Raw genomic sequence first — 19,396 nt, 5'->3', positions numbered from 1 at the left:
AACTGGGGCGATGGCTCGCGTGCCCATAGAGAGGGCACTACGTGCCACCTCTGGCACACGTGCCATAAGTTTGCCATCACAACCTTAGGGGAGTACGAACTGTGTGGAGTCTCTTGCATTAATCATGTATCATTTTTAGCAGCTGTACAGAAAAAGCATCTGCACTGCTTTATTGATGTACAAAACAGCCATTCACTGCACTACTTGTTACAATCAAAAGAACAGTATTAGAAATGGCTCTATGGTTGGGTTTCAAAGTTGAAAAATTCAATGAAATGCCATCTATTTTGTAAATGGTAAAGTGGAATTATGGCATTAAAATACGTGCAGGCTAATATAAAGCAAATAAGAAGCTGGAAGAGACCTAAATCAATACAAAGCTGTAATAAACTCTCATTCCAATGGCAAGAGATCAAGTAATTTTTGCTTATTTTCTTTCTTAGCATAATATGAGTGAAGACTGCTCAGAGTTCTGATCACATCATCATATGGGTAAAGCTTTAGTATCATTTAAAGAAAAAAAAAAGCAAATTTTCTTTAAAGCCTATTTACTATGGCTTCAGAAAAATAGGAGAAAAGACCTAGAACAGGGCTGTCAAACTCACAGCATCATAACGGTGTCACATTACATATCGCAATTTTTCCCCCTTTGCTAAACCGGGCGTGGGCGTGGCCAGCACGTGACGCATCCAGCCTGTGGCCCAGGAGTTTGACAGTCCTGGCCTAGGAGATGGATTTATTCTATTTCCTTCCTCCTGCATCTATACGTACTAGAGCATCTCTCTCACAGGACTTTACTCTATCCATCTAATGAAGAGGACATGAACCACAAAATAAGATGTCCCAAGACTCCTTGTTCTGTTTTTATTGAAAGGATCTAATCCCTGCCAAGAAATGATTCCAGTTTTTCAGCTATGTTAGAGAAAAAAACTATTTAACCTAAGAACTGAGACCATGGCAATAAATTGCCTAAACCCATGATTTTTAATGATCAAGTGTTTTGTTTTGTTTGGTATGGCATTGCATTGTTCAACAAAAATCTCTACATCTTTAGTAACTTGACAATACAAAAACTCAATGGCGAAAAAAATCAGGTTCTAAAGTCATAGTCAATTCTAGGATTTTATTTTTTTTTTGACATTACAACTTAAAGCTTTACATAGGTTTGCTTGTCCATCTACTCTCACTTCAGTTTTCGTGATTTTCACAATCTGAATTAGGAAGGTAATGTTTTTCTCTATTCTTCTCCACAGCTAAATCACTGATCTGGAAAACCTCGCCAATCTACAGCAATTGGCCAAAAATATACCAGTACATTCAAATTTATTTTAGCCTGTTCTGCACTAAAGAACATGTCCAACAAACTTTAATTGAATTCTTTCAGATTGACTTAGTCCATTAAGCTACAGCTAAAAGCAGCTTCAGGACACTTACACGTCTCAGTTCAAGGGCATTCAGTACCGAAATTAAAAAGTAGCCAGCGCTAGGCAGAATTCTTGTTCTTCAAGGTGACATTTGTAATGACTTAAAATATCAGCATCCTCAATTCAGTAAATAAGGATTCTGAAAACTACCATGTTTCCCTGAAAATAAGACAAGGTCTTATTTTCTTTTGACACTTGAAATAACCGCTTGGACTTATTTTAGGGGAGGTCTTATTATTTTTGAGATGCAGGAGGCAGCGAGCATAGTCACCTCATGGCTGCTGCTGTGTTGCAATATTTTTGGGGAGGGCTTATTTTAGCGCATTAGCTCAAAAGCCCGATTGGGCTTATTATCCAGGGAGGTCTTATTTTCAAGGAAACAGAATAAAATTACTAAAACAGGGGCTGGCAACAGCATTCCCTTAGAGCAGGAGTGTCAAGCTCGCAGCCCAAGGGCCGGATGCGTTATGCGCTGGCCACCCCATTCCTGGTTTAGCGATACATCGCATGATGACAATGTGATGCCACAAATTTGACATTCCTACCCTAGAGATTCAGAGATTCATGATCCTATTAGTCTTTCACAAAGCATGGAAGACATGGAAGTCTTCCCCCAGATTTGGGTCAGAAGGTTAGCTGAATTCTGTTGTTACTGATGTGGTTTTTTTTTTATCAACGGAGACACTGTTCACCCTTGAGCAGTGGGCTTATGGTTTTCAAGTTTTTAAATCTTGTATGCGAGTCACCTGTGTGAGATGGGCAGTCATATAAATAAATAATAACCTGTATGCAATCCTAAAATCTATTCTTCAGTTTCCAAAACACAGCTTCCTAGAGCATACTCCACATTTTAAAGTCAGGATGACTTCACCCATTTTTTTTAAGAAGACGACTGCATCTCTTGGAAACAGGTGTAATAAACACATTTGGTAGTGTGGTTGTGCGCTTCCACAATAAAGGATGTGTGGCAAGACTTCTTTGAGAAACACATACTCTTCATGACACATCTACTAAAGAAATGATTTCACAGGAATTTAATATTTGGCTTCTGCCACCTTAGAACAACTTCAGTACTACTATTAGATATATGCATATATGTGTGTACGAGTATCACATACATACATACAAAGTTTACTTTAGTCTCTATTCTCAATTTATGAATTTTGGCTCAGGGAAATTCTGGAGCTTTTCGTGTAACATTTTTACAAAAGCAAAATGCAGATTCATTAACTAATATTTTGGATTACAAAAAGTGGATTTGTGTTTCAAAAACAGGAACTGTTTCTTGTAATAATAAACTTTTTAATAAAATGTTAAAAATCCACAGAAATATAAGCATCTGCAGAGAAGAGCCTGTTTTGCCAGAAGAACAAGTAAAACCTGTGTTTGTTCAGTTGCTGTTGAAGCTGCAATGAGGTCAAACAGAACAGGAAAAAAGGGAAGAGCAAGCATTTATGAAAACTTCTAAGTTCTGATAGGGTGATGCAGCAGGACATCAAGAATTAATGCCAAATGTGAACGCTGTTTTATTTCAAATCCAAGTGCCAGTATGGTCTTTTCATAACTTGATGTGAAAAACCTCTTCTTCTCTAAGACTGAATTAACTTTGTCAATAATTGCGCAGTAACTTAAAACATTAAAAAGGTTTGGAAACTGAAAAAGTTATACATGTTTGATCATTTTACCTAACAATGCCCTTGAGATATTGGTATTTTTTTAAGGGGAAATACAGATCGACTTCCAATTTATCTTCTGAATGCTAATCCTTAGTGCTAGATATATAAAATATACTTGCAAGAAAAGAAATATTAGTGTCTGTCATGTTTAGTTTTCCACTCAGCTACAAGGTTAACCACAAGGGAAAATGCACATCTTAACAAACAATGAAGAATATATTTGGCAAAACAAATTCTAACATAACTTACAGTTGGGAGACAAATAAGGAAGCTGTAACACAAATAGCTTCAATGTGATAGGAAAGTAATATCCATATGAATGTTTTATTAGTAACATCAGTCAATTTGTTAAACTGGATTCTTAGTCAAACTTTAAATTTTATCTACATTATCACGGCATACAAATCACTACAAAATACCTCATCTGTCTAAACAACATAGTTTTACATTTCTGTATCTTTCTATATTACAGTAAAATCTAACACAGAGATAGGGAGCTGTAGACTTTAAAATTATAGTCTTTATGCATGACTATTACATACCATACAATTGTTGCTGTTTCTTTTTAAGGATTTCAAAATTTGTGGCCTGTAACAAAATTGGCCAAAAGTGGAGCCAGCTCTCCCATTCAGACATTTTCAATCTCATAACTCATTGGACAATTATTTCTGTGCTACTTTTCAGTTACAGCATTCGGCTTTTATTGACAGATGTCATTTCTTTCCTCTTTTTGCTACAAATATGGCAATATTCCATTAAAGGTAGTCTTATACCAGCAACTCTGTAGCTAAGCAAAAGATTGAGTTATGATGTCATTTCCCATTTGATCATTAAGCAAATCACCATGGGTTATTAAGCAAGACATCAGGTAACCATGACTTGTGATTTTACTGCCGCCTTCTCCATTGACTTGTTAGAAGCTGGTTGTTAAGTGCACAAATAGAAATCAAATTACCACGGGACACTATAGCAGTCATAAATGTGAGGAATGGTTGTAAAAGTACTTTTTCAGTACCATCATAACTTCAAACCTTCACTAAACATAGTCATTAAGCGAGGTATACCTATAATACAATCCCACAATCAACCCTACATGACCAACCCAACAAATTTGGAAAGTATCTACTGTACTTCCAACTGGAATAAAATCAACCATATATCTACAGGAAAGCAAAAAATAAAAAGGAAAATAAGCAAAAACAAACTACACCATAATCAAGATAATGCTAAATTTGTAACAGTTCATTTATTTCAGGGGTGTCAAACTCAAGGCCCACACTTGGATCTGGCCCACGGGGTCGCCTGGAAACAGCGAAAGACTGGCCCATGGTGCCTCTGCCATCAAAAATGGAGCTTGGGAACGGTGCACGTGGTCCTTCCGAGCGCCCGTTTTTAGCTGCAACGGCCTCATGCAACCCACTGCCAACAAAAATGTCCATGTCCACCCTGGCCACGCCCCCAACCCACCCGAGGTCAAACACCACCCTGATGTGACCCTCAATGAAATAAGAGTTTGACACCCCTGAACTATTGTATATATAAGTTGTTTTTTTAGAATATCTTTAAGAAGATATGGAAGACTTATAATAAAGGTTATAAGTAGAGGTTATCGCAAAAATCCCTAGATTCTACTTCTGTAGTGACAGCATACGCCATTCACTTCACCCTGAACATCTATCAAACATCACCCACACAACTGTCCTTCCAAAAAAACCAAGAGTTTAAAATACTTTTATTCTGCAAGATATCTTACATTTCCAACATAGGTCTCTCTATAAGCTTTCAGATATATTACCCATTTGACTTTGATAAGCCTTGGTTTTGTGCCAATTGGATTCTGAGAACATTTTATTCAGCATCTGTTATCTTCTGTAAGTTATATTTCTAAAAGGTTTGTGGATATTTTGAGGATTGCTTATTTTGCCTATTTTTTTTTCCAAGTCTCTCAGCGCGCATTTAAGACCACAAGACAGTTTGACATTTTAGCGCCACCTTCTGGGGAAATAGAAGAATGAAACAGAAATAATGATCCGTTTCTAAAGTCTGTTTTGAAGGACAACTATACTGCAGATGCATGTTCGATGCTGCTTGAGGAAAGCCATGAAATCCCACTGTATCTTGTTGGATGAGTGGAAAAGGGGGAAAAAATGAAACCAGGAATTCCTATTAACCGTGATGGTAGGGAAGGCAACAATGATTCAGCACCTAGCCCATCCATGCTATTACCATGATGATCCTCTTCCTAGACTTAATTTAAATATAGACTCTTAGACTACACAGTGTTAGTGTACTACAGGTGCAAAACGAAAATCAAATAGTGACTGAAATACCCTTGTGTAATGACACAGCTCTCCAGGACAGATCTAGTGACCTTCAAGAACTTTTATCCAATTCTGCAAAGCTGAGAACATTTCGTTCTCCAAACTACAAAACTCACTCATGCACTGTTTCTTTTAATACCAAACTTGGCATCTCTGTAGAGTTTCTACAGGAAAATACAGCGGCTTTTCCAATTTATACCATTCTGTTTCTACTCTCACAGACCCCCAAACATTCAAGACAAGATCTTAAAGACGGACGTACAAAACCTGGATACACACAGCATACACACTATTAGCAATTGAGAATTACCTATGGTAACTCTGCCTCAGCTACTATCTCTCTAGACATAGGCAAAAGGAAGAACCACACACCATCGTGGACACTGGTACCTGATGTCACATGAGCCCTACAGGAATTTCCAGGTTCCAGAAATCAACTCTTAAGACTTCTGACCACATATCTGAAAATTCCACCATGGTCCATTCCTATTCATTCCTAAGTGTTAGATTAAGTATCATCTAAAATTTATTGGATCAAGAATTACTAGGAGCTTCTGCTTTGCTCCTTCAATAACTACACCAAAGTTATCATTTATTTGATTTATATCCACTTTAACTATCTTAGTTACCTTCAGGATAGACAACTTAAAAATATTGACCTAAGTAAAATCTTATAAAAGCAGTTACCCTCAACTATTCCCTTATTCCGATGAACAAGACTTTTGGCTAGGCTAGGAAGACTTTTCTTAACCACAGTGATATTTGTTACTGAGAACATCTCCTAACAGAAGTACATTCCATAGTAGGACGCAGGATAAGAGAAAACTCTCTTCGGGGTATTCACGAAACAAGTTAGGAAAACTTTTAAGAGAGCCTTTTTGCCTGGTCTTAATGTCAAGAAAACTTCAACAGTGAGGGAGATAGTTCCTGAAATTGTCAGATCAAGAGCTATTTCAAAACTTCAAAATACAAAACCAAATATTCGGAGGCCTCCCAAGCTAAGGAAACCGTCAGCACTGGTGACAGGTATTGCAAATGAAAGGAGACAAGAAATGAGAGTTGTGCAAAATGACTTCCCTCGCTGCGGATAAGACCTGCAAAATGAGTCAGGATTATCTTGCATTCTGGATGCTTTCCAAATGACAACTCCCAAGATTCTTCATAAGAAAACTAGTAATTAAAAGGTTAAATTAGCACTGACATTGTATTTATTCATGAAAAAGTTATGTGTGGGGATATATTAGCCTCCTATAGCACACATACATGTATGCATGTACATAAACATATATATACACCTTCTCTAAATATTCTGACTTTATAAGAACACATGTACGTCAATATTATGTTGATCAGTTTTCAGCATATATTGATGCCTCTACATAAACAGAAAGGTCTTAGAGAATGAACGAACGTTTCATTTTGTCTAGGTTTCCAAATGTCAGAGGGCTTCATTATTAGATGTTTTACAAATACTCTGATTCATGAAATAGGCACACTGCGAAGAAAAGACTTACCTTTAAATAAGACCCATAATATTTGGTGACATATGGACTGTCACACTGACTGAGTACTGTTATTTCTTGCTGTATATCTTCTATTTCATCTTCCGCTTCTTCAAGATCAATAATTTTTATAGCAACAACTTTCTGTGTTCGATTGTCAATGCCTTTAAAAACTTCACCAAACGAACCTTTGCCAATCTTCTCCAATTTTGTAAAGAGTTCTTCCGGATCTGCCTTCAAATTCTGCAAGAAATATTTCAATGAACATAATAAATAAAGCTGAGGTTACTGGATTCTTGATTCTTCCACTTAACACGGAATAAATTCCAGAAACAAGATATATAAAGGACTCAAAACAAAGGACTCATGAAAAATAAAGCAAAAGTAGAGGGGGGAAAATATTTGCTTTTTAAAAATTATAGGTTTATTATATTTGGGGGTTTGCAAAACTGAAGGACTTCAGCAAACAACTAGGAAGTTGGTTCAAAACAAAACAAAATTGGAAGAGGAAGTGAGTGACAAAGGTGAAGAGAAGACAAGGGTATATGGTATTGTGTTTTGGCCATTATCTCTGCAGTTACTTTGAAGACTAAGCTTTACACACTATTTATTAAACGTTTGCCACCTATCTCAACAATTTAAAATTCAATCTCCAAACATGATAGCAAAACTTTAACTTCCTTTTTCAATAAAATTATGCAATTTCACACTGTGGAGTCTAATATTAAATATACTAGTGCTGTAATAAATCTTTTAATTATAAGCAAAAGAGAGCAGATTGATCACAGCCAAGTATAACTTAAACATTACACAAAGTTAACACCATTATTGAACTTCCATTATTATTTAAGATTAAAACTCCATCCACATTTGTGTGGGTTACAAATCTTCATAGGTAACAACCATAAATTGAAATAGTGGGAAAGGATGAGGAAGGCAGCTCAAGGAAAAATAACAAGCTATCATCTCACTGGAATAGTTTGCCACTGCGACTTCCACAGAATTGATCCACATCATCAGCTACTGAAAGATGTATTTTAATTAGTCTGTTTTTGTTATCAATATTTTTGCATAGGCACAGAATGAATATATTTGACTTATAATAAAAAAGGACCTAAGCTGTTTAACTCCAGTTTAGTTTGGCTGATGTCAAGAAAATCTAAGCAGAATTGGGATGCCATGAACTCCCTATGACCGTGATGGCAGGTGGCATGTGGAGTCCTCCCTACAGGCACATGAGGCGTCGCCCAGCTCAGTTCCACTGTGCAAGCACATGCGCCTCCCGCCAGCCAGCTGATTTTCGGATCTCTGTGACGCATGTGGGAGACGTGCGTGCACACGCATGCAAGGGGGTGGGAGCACGGGTGTATGTGGCACTTCCCCCACGCCCTGTTTTTGATTTCAGGAGGCTTCAGGGATGCCTGCTAAGCCCAAAACAGGGCGCCGGGTGGCGTGGGGTGTCACACACATGCAATTTCGGCACACAAGGAGAAAAAGGTTATGCCTATGGTTTCGATGGTGAAACTTTTTTTAAAAAAGCACTTCCTGGAAGTAGCAATGGTAAACCATTATGGTCAAAATAATAACTTGATCATGCTCATGAAGTCAGCAACTGTCAGTTCACACACCAGAAAGTATTTTCCTTCTATGGTTCTGTGCTATGAACCTTTTGGAGAAAAAAACTAAGAAACCTATGTATCTCTTCTCAGGAAAATGCATTGAAATGAATCTAGGCAGTATTTACAAAGGAAATCTATCATGATACTCATGGCAAATAAGTAATATAGTAATATATGTATTTCATTATGGTAACAAAGCAATACCGTAACGATTCTAGATAGTTTATATTTAGATTTATTGGTGTGAGTGAACATTTTTTGGAGATTAGAGGTCATAAATTCCTTTTTCTTTGCATACATTATTGAAGGGAAAGTTGAATTTCAGTTAGTTTAGTCAAAATAATTTAATCAATCTTTTTTCTACCCAGGTACATAGAAACCCTGAAACGTAAGAAATCCATGTTTGCTTCACACACTTTGTGCAATTACAGGTAGTCCTTGACTTACAACAGTTCACTTAGTAACCATTCAAAAATGCTAGGACACTGAAAAAAGGGACTTATGACCATTTTTCACAACTTATGACCATTGCAGCATTCCATGGTCATGTGATCAAATTTCAGGAGACTTGGCAACTGACTCATGTTTATGATGGTTGCAAGGTCCCAGGGTCATGTGATCACCTTTCACAACCTTCTGACAAGTAAAGTCAATTCACTTGGCCACCTTGTTACTAACTTGACAGCTGCAATGATTCACTTAACAACTGTAGCAAGAAAGGGCATAAAATGGGACAAAACTCATTTAACAAATGTCTCACTTAATAACAGAAATGTTGGGTTCAATTTTTGTCGATAAGTCAAGAACTACCTGTACAATTAATTATGCACAGTGCAAAACACAGTTGGCCAATTAGCACCTGCTTAGGGAGGTAGGCAATTTTATATTCTGCATAGATAGTCCCCAACTTACAACCACAAATGGGACTCGAATATGCATCCCTGAGCCATGTGGTCATAAAGCAAGAGGTCATGTGACTTGGAAACCTCAATCCCAGCACTCCCTGTTAACTGAGAATTGCAGGTCATTAAGCGAATACCCATCCATATCCAAGATACTTTGGGCACGAGTTCTCCCATTCCCAAATCTCAGTAGCAACAGCAATAGCACTTAGACTTATATACTGCTTCATAGTGCTTTTACAGCCTTCTCTAAGCGGTCAGCCTATTGCCCCCAACAATCTGGGATCCTCATTTTACTGATCTCAGAAGGATGGAAGGATGAGTCAACTTTGAGCTGGTGAAACCCGAACTGCCGAACTGCTGGCAGTCAGCAGAAATAGCCTGCAGTACTGCACTCTAGCCACTGCGCCACTGCGGTGCAGGTGTGTTTTTTCTAATTTCCTCCACCTGCCTATCTCCCTGCCATCTCTGCCCTTCTGGCTGCCCTGCACCCTGCCTAGTGGGTAGAGGCAGCCCCCCAAAAGCATGCAGCATTGAGACTACAGTGCAGTGAGAAGCCACAGCCACTCCAGTCCACTTCAGAAGCCCAGCGCCAAACCGCAGCGTCTGGGAAGACCAGTAAGTAGCAGCATTCGTTCCCCTAGTTGCCTTCTCTCCCACCTCCCCACACGATCCTTTTACCACTTGTGCCCAACCATCACAGATGAAGCAGAAGCACTTCACTGCCTTTGCCGTCTTTTCAGGTTGTCTCCAACTTCTCCAGCAAATGCTTCCAACAGGTGCCTCTCACCACCACCAGCCCCTGCTGCCGCCAAACCCTGATCCAGCAGCCTGGCAAAAATAAGGATGCCAGCCAATGAGGAAAACCAGAACTAGTTTCACCCAGTGAAAAAACACAGAAGAGCCACAGGTAGGAAGTATGAACCAACCCTATTCCAACCTGCAGCGTTTTCCCATTGGGTGAAACCACTTCGGGCCTTACACCATGGGCTGGTATTCTTATTTGCACCATGCTACTGGGCCAGGCTGGGGAGACACATGTATGAAATGTTTGCCAGAGATGCTGGAGCACCGTGGTGGTCCCGGGGCCAAAAAGGAGACAGCCAAGGCAATGAGACAAAGCCAAAAGTGGGTGTGGGGAACTGGGGGAGAAGGCAGCTGGGTGAACAAATGCTTGCTGGGGCTTCCTGGGCACCAAGGTTTGGGGGTAACTGGGGCAGGCTGGGTTAGCCATGACTTCCAGGGGCTTTGCCTGAGTCACTTTGCTGTGACTCAAGATCTTCTTGCAGCCCTAAAGCCACAGGGTTTTGTGTCTGCTTGCAAGGCAGGGTGTAGGGTGCAGGGTGGCCCAAAGGGTAGAAATGGGAAGGGGATGGGGGGGGGGGGAGATAAGTGCAACTGAGCTGCCAAGCAGCCAAATTTTGATCCCATGACTGAAGACACTGCAATAGCCGTAACTTCAGAGAAGGATCGTACGTCAATTATCTTTTTCATAACTTTGAGCAGTCACTGAATGAACAGTTGTAAGTCAAGGATTCCAGGCATTGCTAAAAGTCAACAATGACCCAACCCAAGCTGGAGGCATCCTGCATAGGCTGAAGAAAGATTAAGTCATCTCTCAGCCCCTAAACCCTCCTATACACCGTGAAGAGGGAGCACCTCGGTACAGGGAGTCCTCAAGTTACAACAGCACATTTAGTGACCGTTTAAAGTTGCAACAGCACTGAAAAAAAGTGACTTATGATCATTTTTCACACTTACGACTGTTGCAGCATCCCCATGGTCCCGTGATCAGAATTCAGATGCCTGGCAACGGGTTCATATTTATGACGATTACAATGTGCTGGGGTTATGGGATCCACTTTTGCGACCTTCTGACAAACAAAATCGATGAGGAATCCAGATTCACTTAATATTACTAACAAACGCAATGGTTCACTTAACAACGGTGGCAAAAAAAGTCATCAAATGGGGCAAAACTCACTCAACAAATGTTTCGCTTAGCAACATGAATTTTGGGCCCAATTATGGTCGTAATTCAAGGACTACCTGTACAGCCAGAGGCACGGTTCCACTTTATTTCTAACCTCATTTCTTTGGAGAATAAATGTCTACTTAAGCATAAGCATCAGTTCAGGTTTAGACAACAATCTGTCTCACAGAATGTGGAGAAGAATGCCGGGAATTCATCCTGAGAGCCAAAGGTTTTCCAAATTGTCTTAGATTAATCTGTGTTAGATTAAATACTGAAGCAGGCAATAAAGAAACAAAGTGCAACTGAGAACGGAAAACTGATAAAGCATGAAGATGATATTGAAATTGTGACTTTCAACAGTAATTTATAACCATACGGCATGAAAGACTATTAACAGGATATAAAATTCCATGTTCAATAGGCTTTTTAGTGCTAATCCTAATACTGTAGATATACACAAGAATCCAACATGCCAAATATAAATATAACGCTTTGAGTTGACTATCTAAACATGTGTGTGTGTGTAGGTAGGACATAATAATGATGATATATCTAAATCCCAATTTTCTTCTATCATAGATTTCAAGGTAAATACCATATTTTTCGGACTATAAGACCCACCAGTGTATAAGACGCACCAAGATTTCAAAGAGGTAGTAAGAAAAAAAATTGGTCCTCCCCGCCCCCCAGGAGGAGTATGCAGGCTTCAGCAGTGCAGAGGGAAGGCAAAAATGCCTTCCCCCAGCGTTTTTCACTGAAACTGGAGCATTTTTACCTTCCCCCAGCCCTACTGAAGCCTGCAGAGAGCTTCTGGGGGGTGGGAGAATGTAACCCCCCCCCTTTTTTTTCTTGAAAAATGGCCCATTTTTCACAAAAATGGGATGCGGGGCAGGGCTTCAGGAGGCCAAAAAATGGCTGTAATCGGTGTATAAGACGCACCAACATTTGCATGCTCTTTTAGGGGGAGATGTGCGTCTTATACTCTGAAAAATACGGTATGTAGGCAGAACCAGGTCCACATAGTTTCAGCAAAGTTCCTGTATTTTTAACTTGCTCTTTCATTAATCCTATTTAAAAGTAAATCCTATTTAAAAATATTAAGAGCCCAAATTAATTAAGCAGCAACCACGCACTGGAAAGTCCTGAGCAACTGAATAGTTTGTTCCCTTTCCTCAAGACAACTGGAACTCAAAATGATTCACCTCAATTCGACAAAATGGTGTTGGAAGGAATGTACAGAAAATCAGCTAGGTATACCCTATATTCTCTTTCATTTTGAATGACATTATGATTCTAAGCACAAGAGCTACACAAAGCATTTTCAAGAGACGTTTCCCGGAATACTTTAAAATAAAGCAAGGATCTCTGTCTTTGGAGCATTAAAATAGCTACATCTTTTGCAAAGCTCACCTGTGCTTAACCATTTCAAAGTCTGTGTGTGCACAAGCAACACTTTTTGTTAGTCCCAGTGAGACTGTTGCCTGCAAATGCCCACACAGGCAACTGGGGTCAAATAACAAATACATTTAAAGATTAGTGCTGTAATAAAATAACCAGATGCATTTTCTTTGGACAAGCAAGTCTTTTTACGAGTACTAGTAACTTTTTACATTTTAGCGTTACCTAGAAGTACACAGAATTCTAGGGATCTCTGGCTGAAATAGCAATAAAAGTAAAAAATATATACAGATGCATAATCGTTGCAGAAAGGTGGTGGTCAATGAGTAAAAAGGAAGCTGATTCATCTATAGCACTGATTTTTCCCTTTTTGTGCTTCCCGAAATGTAAGAAGTTATGCTGTGAAGTCACTTAAGGGCCACTAAAATGAAGCTGGAGAGTTAATCACAGTCCATCTCCATTGTGTGCTTGATTTTATTGTACTTGCTGCTGACTTGTTTAACTACATGGGTTGGCTTCACTGCGAGCATCTGAAATATGTAATTTTGATAAATAAGCAAACAATGCTGCCTTAACCAGTTTGATGTCCCTTCCAGGTATGCTCAGCTAAAGTTTCTATCATCCTCAGGCAGCATGGCTAATACTGGTAATTAGGTCAGGAACTGCATTACAACACACCTGGAAAACATTTGGGAATGACTACATAGCAAATTATTCCAGATGAACAATAGGGAATTTTTTTCCAAAGGTTTAAATTGTAAGGATTCCCCCCGCCCCCCGCCCAACTAACATAAGACAAGTAGGCTAGGAAGTTTTGAAGAATTGATCATTTCAATTTAAGATAGTCAAAAAGCCTTCTTAAAAATAAAATACAGGTAGTCCTCAACTTATAACCATTTGTTTAGTGACTGTTGAAGTTACAACGGCACCAAAACAAGTGACTTACAGCCATTTTTTTAAAATTATGACCACTGCAGCATCCTCAAGGTCACGTTATCAAAATTCAGACACTTGGCAACTAAATCATATTTTTTATGGTTGCAGTGGCCAGGGTGATGTGATCACCTTTTGCGAACTACTGACAAGCAAAGTCAATGGGGAAGCCAGATTCACTTAACAACTGTGTTAATATCTTAATCACTGCAGTGATTCACTTAACAACTGTGGCAAGAAGTATCATGAAATGGGCAAAACTCACTTAACAACTCTCTTGCTTAGCAACAAAAAAATTTGGGCTCAATTGTGGTCATAAGTCGAGAATTTACCTGTATAGAATATATTTGCAAAAAACTAAGGCAATAAGTTAAAAATGTAAAATAAAAGGACTTACTATATGAAGATATTGTGGAATAATGTTGGAAACTCTTTTTGAGAAATGATTCAGAAGAATTGAGCTATAAGGTGCCATTCACACAATTATGCTGTGGCGGGTAGAAGACTAACAGGTAACCTATATACAATTTTCTGATACAACTTGATTGATCCACTGGATACAAGATTGATCCAATGAGAACTTTAAGTAGTCTTCTCCCCATTTAAAAAAACATATTTAAGTATAGCTGTACTTGGATAATATCGTACTGTATTTGTCAAAGTTTTAAAATCCCTTTTGATGGCATTTTGAGATAGGTTAAACTATGACTTACATTTTTAAAAAGTAAAAATGTCCTATTTTTGCCATTTATAATTCAACACCGGGAAGTCCAATCAGGGTGAATCTCACTTCCACCAATAATTATACCTATATTTCAAACCATGTAAACTACGTTGAATTCACACAGAAATCCAACATTGTCCAAGAGGATCCTGGAGACTCTTGTATTATGATCCTGGACCCATCACTGTAGTGGACTTTTACCTGCCAAAAGACAGCTTACCTGCCAGGTAGGAACAAAGTAAGTAGTCATAATTTATTTTGACCCAATTTTTTTTAAAAAAGTCTTTGTGTATATGTGTATATCACAACCCTCGTTTAACTGTACTCCAGTACAGTTATTGGAGGAGGCAGCAGAGAATGAGAAATAACCAGAAGATGAGGGGGAAACAGAAAACATGGAATCTTTATAACTTCTGCTTCTTAGTCAAACGCTAATAGGATCAAACTTCAGCATCCAATTAATGTCTTTTTAAAAGATGGAAGAAGGTGACTTTTGAAAGGAACTACCGGTATGACAAAAATCAATTATCTCAGCAAAGGACCTGGACATACAATAATCTTGAGGTCAGAGAAATTGGGTAATATTCTGGGTGCTATACAGAGTCTGCTAATTGAGGAAAAACCCAGTATCTTTGGTTCAAAACTCTCCTCCCACTTCCATTTTTTGATCTACAGGATATAAGATGAGGTCCTATACAACATTTCAGATCTCTGGAATTCACAGGGCCTCCTAAAGTGCACAAGTCATTGAGGATTTGAGTTATCAGGCATTGAATTCAAAACAAAAAGATACAGTACCTTTGAAGTCCACTACACAGGGTTTTTTCTAGCTACAGCTTCCCTATTCCCATTCAGTCTCTCAAATGTATAGGCACAGTCCATACACCACTTGTAAAACATAGCCATCAAAGTAGAAGAGTCCGAAAGGATCCTTTTCATTAGTGATTTTTCTTAAAATGTAGATTTTAAACTCTCTACCCCCACCCCCAAGGATTACCTCAGGAATGCCATCCCAATGCTGCCTTCCTACAGCTTGATTTTGTTAACCAACATTAACCAAAAGAGCAAGTGAAGATATAAAGCATTGAAAAGAGAGAGGGAGAGAGTTGGGGTGGGGGGGAGGAATATGTTGAAAGAAAGAGTGGGGAAGGGAGGGGGAGAAAGAGGGAGAGCAAAGGAGAGGCTGGGAAGGACAGGGGGAAAGGAGAGGGGGTGGGAGTGAGAATAGAGGAGGAGAGAAAAAGAGAGTGGGGGAGGAAAGAAGAGAAAGGAAGAGTGGGTTGAGAGAGAGGGTGGTGAGAAGGACAGGGGGAAGAAAGGGAAAAGGGTGGGAGAATAGAGATGAGAGAGAGAGTGCATGAGGGAGAAAAAGGAGGAGAGAGGGAGACTGCGGGGGGGGGGGAGAAGGTGGGAAGAACAGGGGAAAGAGAGGGGAGAGGGAGGGGGAATAGGGGGAGAGAGAAAGAGAGTGGGGAAGAAGAGAAAGGGAGAGGGGGAGAGGAGAGGGGGGACAGTGGGAAGAGAGAGGGAGAATAGGGGTGAGAGAGAGAGAAAGAGTGCAGAGGGGAGAGAAACGAGGAAAGGGTGGGAAGGAGGGAGGGAGATGGCTCCCCAAATAACATCTGCGGTGTCCTCTACAAGTCAGCTCCAAATGAGAAGCTGGGCACGTACACAGGGGAGCAGCGCAGGACGCCCTGAAGGTCAACCCTTCTTCCAGCAGATCAAGAGGGGTCTGCAAAGGTGGGTCTGGGTCGGTTTGGTTTTTTTGGCCAACCCAGGCAACTTAGTCGGCAAGGGAGGAGACGAGAGGGGCGCATTCCTCGCCCTCCCTGGTTGCCAGGGGCGCAGATGGAAGAGTGGCTGCACCAGCGGCCCCCGCCTCCCCTCGCCCCCTCTCCGCACGTGCCTCCCCGCCCGCCCCTCTCCCCGCCCGCTGCCGGGGCTGACACCCGCCGAGCGAGGAGCCTCGTGCCAGCCCCCGACCAGATAGCCGCAGCGGACCCCCCCCCTCCCACCCCCCGCAAGCCCTCCTCCCGCCAGGAGCCCAGAGCGGCTTCCAGCCCAAGCAGGGAAAGCGAGGGAGGAGGCAAGAGAAGGCCGGTGGGGTGGGGAGTGGGGAAGGGAAGCGGGGCTGCTTGCTCACCTGCATCCCCGGCAGGCCGGGCTGCTGGACAGGGGAGTGAGCCATGATGACGGAAGCGGCAGAAGCAGCGCTTGCTCTTCCTCCTCCTCCTCCTCCTCCCCTCGAGCCCCCCTCCCCCTTCCACCAGCTCCGGACAGGACCCGAAGGATTCACATCGGTCTCCGCTCCGCACAGCGATCCTCCGCTCCCCAACTCCCCCCCTCCCTCCCAACACACACACCAGAAAGAACCAGGGACCGAGTACGGAAGGAACGTGCGAGAGGAGGCTGCCTGGTTGGTTGGTTGGCTGGCTGCTGGGCTGCGCGCGCGCGCGCACAACAGCCGGGTGGGAAAAGAGGCGGAGGCAGCGCGGCCCCGCCTCCTGGCGGACGGGGGGGGGCACGCCGCGAGTGGGGGGGTGAACGTAAGCGGGAGGAGGGAGGAAGGCAGCGCGCGGGGTTTTTCCGGGTCTTTCTGCCCCCCCCTTTCCTCCCAGCTGATCCCTGGGAGGACTTTTCATTATTATTATTATTTCTCGATCAAGGTGGGAGCGTCGGAGGGAGAGGCTCGCTCCTCGCCTGCAGGAGGCCCTAATCCAGCCGTGTCGAAGGAGGCAGCGGTGCGGGGGCATCTTGAACGCTCTTGATTCCCAACCACGTGTTAGGGACGCGTGGGGGGAAAAAGAGTCCCGGTCCAAGCAAAGGAGCCGCTTTGCCCTGTCTCGTTCCAGGGTGCTTCCCTGCAGTCCTTTTCCGGGAGGGTCTCCCGAGTCCCTAACGGGCTCTCTGACCCGCCTCCTTTGGCCAAGGGCAACTCCGGGGCTTGCGCTCCCTGCGACCTTAGGGGCCCAGTGGGGGCGGGGGGGGGAGATGGCAAGGGAAGCCCGCCTGCGGCTTCTGCCAGAGCCGCCTGAGGAGGCTTTAATGCCTCTCTAATGCGGGGCAACGTCCTCCCGATTCCTGCCTGCCCCTCGCTGACCCGCGGCCGGAGGAAGGCGGAGCGAGCGCCCTTGAACGGCCGCGAGCTGGGAGGAGGAGGAGGAGGGCTGGGCCGCTTCCTGCTCTCCTCCCGCCGCCTTTGCCGCAGAGGGCGACCTTGGCCGACTCCCGCCTCGGCTGCAGATCCAGCCCGAACGGACACCTGCGCCTGGCCCGGGGCAGGTGCGGACGAGGGGGGGGGGACCCAGATTATTTCATTTGCCTGAAATCCCGACACTAGGCATCTTTTTTCCCCGAGGGCTGGGGCCTTTCCGGTTCGACCCGATGACAAAATGAGCCCCCTCAGTGCCGGATGTGTTTGGGTTTTTTTTTCTTTTTAATTGACCGAATTCGGAATAAGATCTGTTGGGGTGCAAGGTCCTTAATTTGGCTTTCTAAAGTGTGAGGTACAGGTAGTCCTCAGCTTTCGACCACAATTGAGCCCAAAATTTCTGTTGTTCAGTGGGACATTTAAGTGGATTTTGCCCGTTTTATGACCTTTCTTGCTCCGGTTGTTAAGTGAATTGCTGCGGTTGTTAAGTTAGTGACACGGCTGTTAAGTGAATCTGGCTTCTCCGTTGTCATAAGGTTGCAAAGGGAATCACATGACCCCAGGATTCTGCAACTGTCACTTATATGAGTCAGTTGCTAAGTGTCTGCATTTTGATCACATGACCTTGGATGCTCCAACTGTTGTAAGTGTGAAAAACGGTCATAAGTCACTTTTTAAAATGCCATTGTAATTTTGAACAGTTATTAAATGAACTGTTGTAAATTGAGGACTACCTGTATGTTACTGCAGTCCCTTTTTCAAATACCCTGTGATATTAACTTCTGATGTGTTCACATTTGTTTGCTCTTTAAAATACAAACCAAAATTACCAGTTTTCTCTTTTTTACTTAATAGCAGAATGGATAGATAGAAAAGTCCAGTTCCCAGGTTGCTTTGGGACAAAGGGAAGATCCTGAAATAAGTTTAATTCACTGTTAGGCGCCTCTGCTTTGGTTGGATTTGTCTTCATTATTAAATATGTGATTTTATCCTGTTTTGAGAAAGTTGTTAATGCATAGTATAGTCTTTATTGTCATTATACAAAATAAATACAACGAAATTGGTTGTGTTTGTAATGTAATGTGTTTGTAATGTAAAGTATGAGTAGAGAAAACTAGGATGCTGGAAAATCAAGGATTAAGCTTATTTCCTTATTGAGATTTTTTTTGTTAATACAAAAAAGAAACTAACCTCATTACTGAATGGAGGATTTTTCCAAGGAAAAACTGGGCACGGCCTGGTAGAATTGGCCCACTCAAGTACTACCATTTCTTTAATCTGTGTTTCCCTGCAGAATAGTAAGCATGTGCATCATAGATATATTTTCACACACAAAATGCAGCAAGGTAACATTAGGGAATAATTTGATGACCAAAAGACACGCTTTGATTTTCTCAAATTCCTGTGACCAGCATAAAAGTATATTTTTCTACCTTTTTGATCTCTAGGTTTTGCCGTCCGATTTCTTCAGTATATTTTCAATGGTCTGGAGACTGCAAAAATAATAGATATGAAGTGGTGGTATTGCGGTCTGTCTGATTAAAAGCAGTGCTGGACTACATGAGTCATGACATTCTCTCTCTCTCTTTCTCACACACACACACACCACAAAACCAAAGATGGGCGCCTTGTATCACAACACCATAGTTCCCGAGGTCATTCTGATAAAGCACAGTCTGAGAGATTCCATAGTTTGGCCCCATTCCTAGCTATGGTTTGGTTTGGTTCACCGTCACACACTGGTGCCTAAACGCTGCAATTTTCAATACTT

At 41.7% G+C, this 19,396-nt stretch overlaps 1 protein-coding gene across 1 annotated transcript in view; it reads right to left on the bottom strand.

Annotated features, from left to right (window-relative positions):
- The window catches only part of STK24 (serine/threonine kinase 24), a 35,330-nt gene extending 18,537 nt beyond the window's left edge, over positions 1 to 16,793 (bottom strand). The window contains exons 1-2 of the mRNA XM_087726668.1: positions 16,618 to 16,793; positions 6,936 to 7,166 (exon numbers count right to left, since the gene is read on the bottom strand). Coding sequence (XP_087582794.1) covers positions 6,936 to 7,166; positions 16,618 to 16,662 — 276 coding nt within the window. The 5' untranslated portion in view covers positions 16,663 to 16,793. The remainder of the gene's footprint in view (positions 1 to 6,935; positions 7,167 to 16,617) is intronic.
- Between the last annotated feature and the right edge of the window lie 2,603 nt (positions 16,794 to 19,396).

The sequence above is a fragment of the Thamnophis sirtalis genome, unplaced genomic scaffold (genome assembly GCF_051295495.1).
Source record: "Thamnophis sirtalis isolate CommonGarterSnake01/CBP01778 unplaced genomic scaffold, rThaSir2_p1.2 scaffold_12, whole genome shotgun sequence".
Classification (NCBI taxonomy): domain Eukaryota; kingdom Metazoa; phylum Chordata; class Lepidosauria; order Squamata; family Natricidae; genus Thamnophis; species Thamnophis sirtalis.
This window is presented reverse-complemented; position numbering and strand designations above follow the sequence as displayed.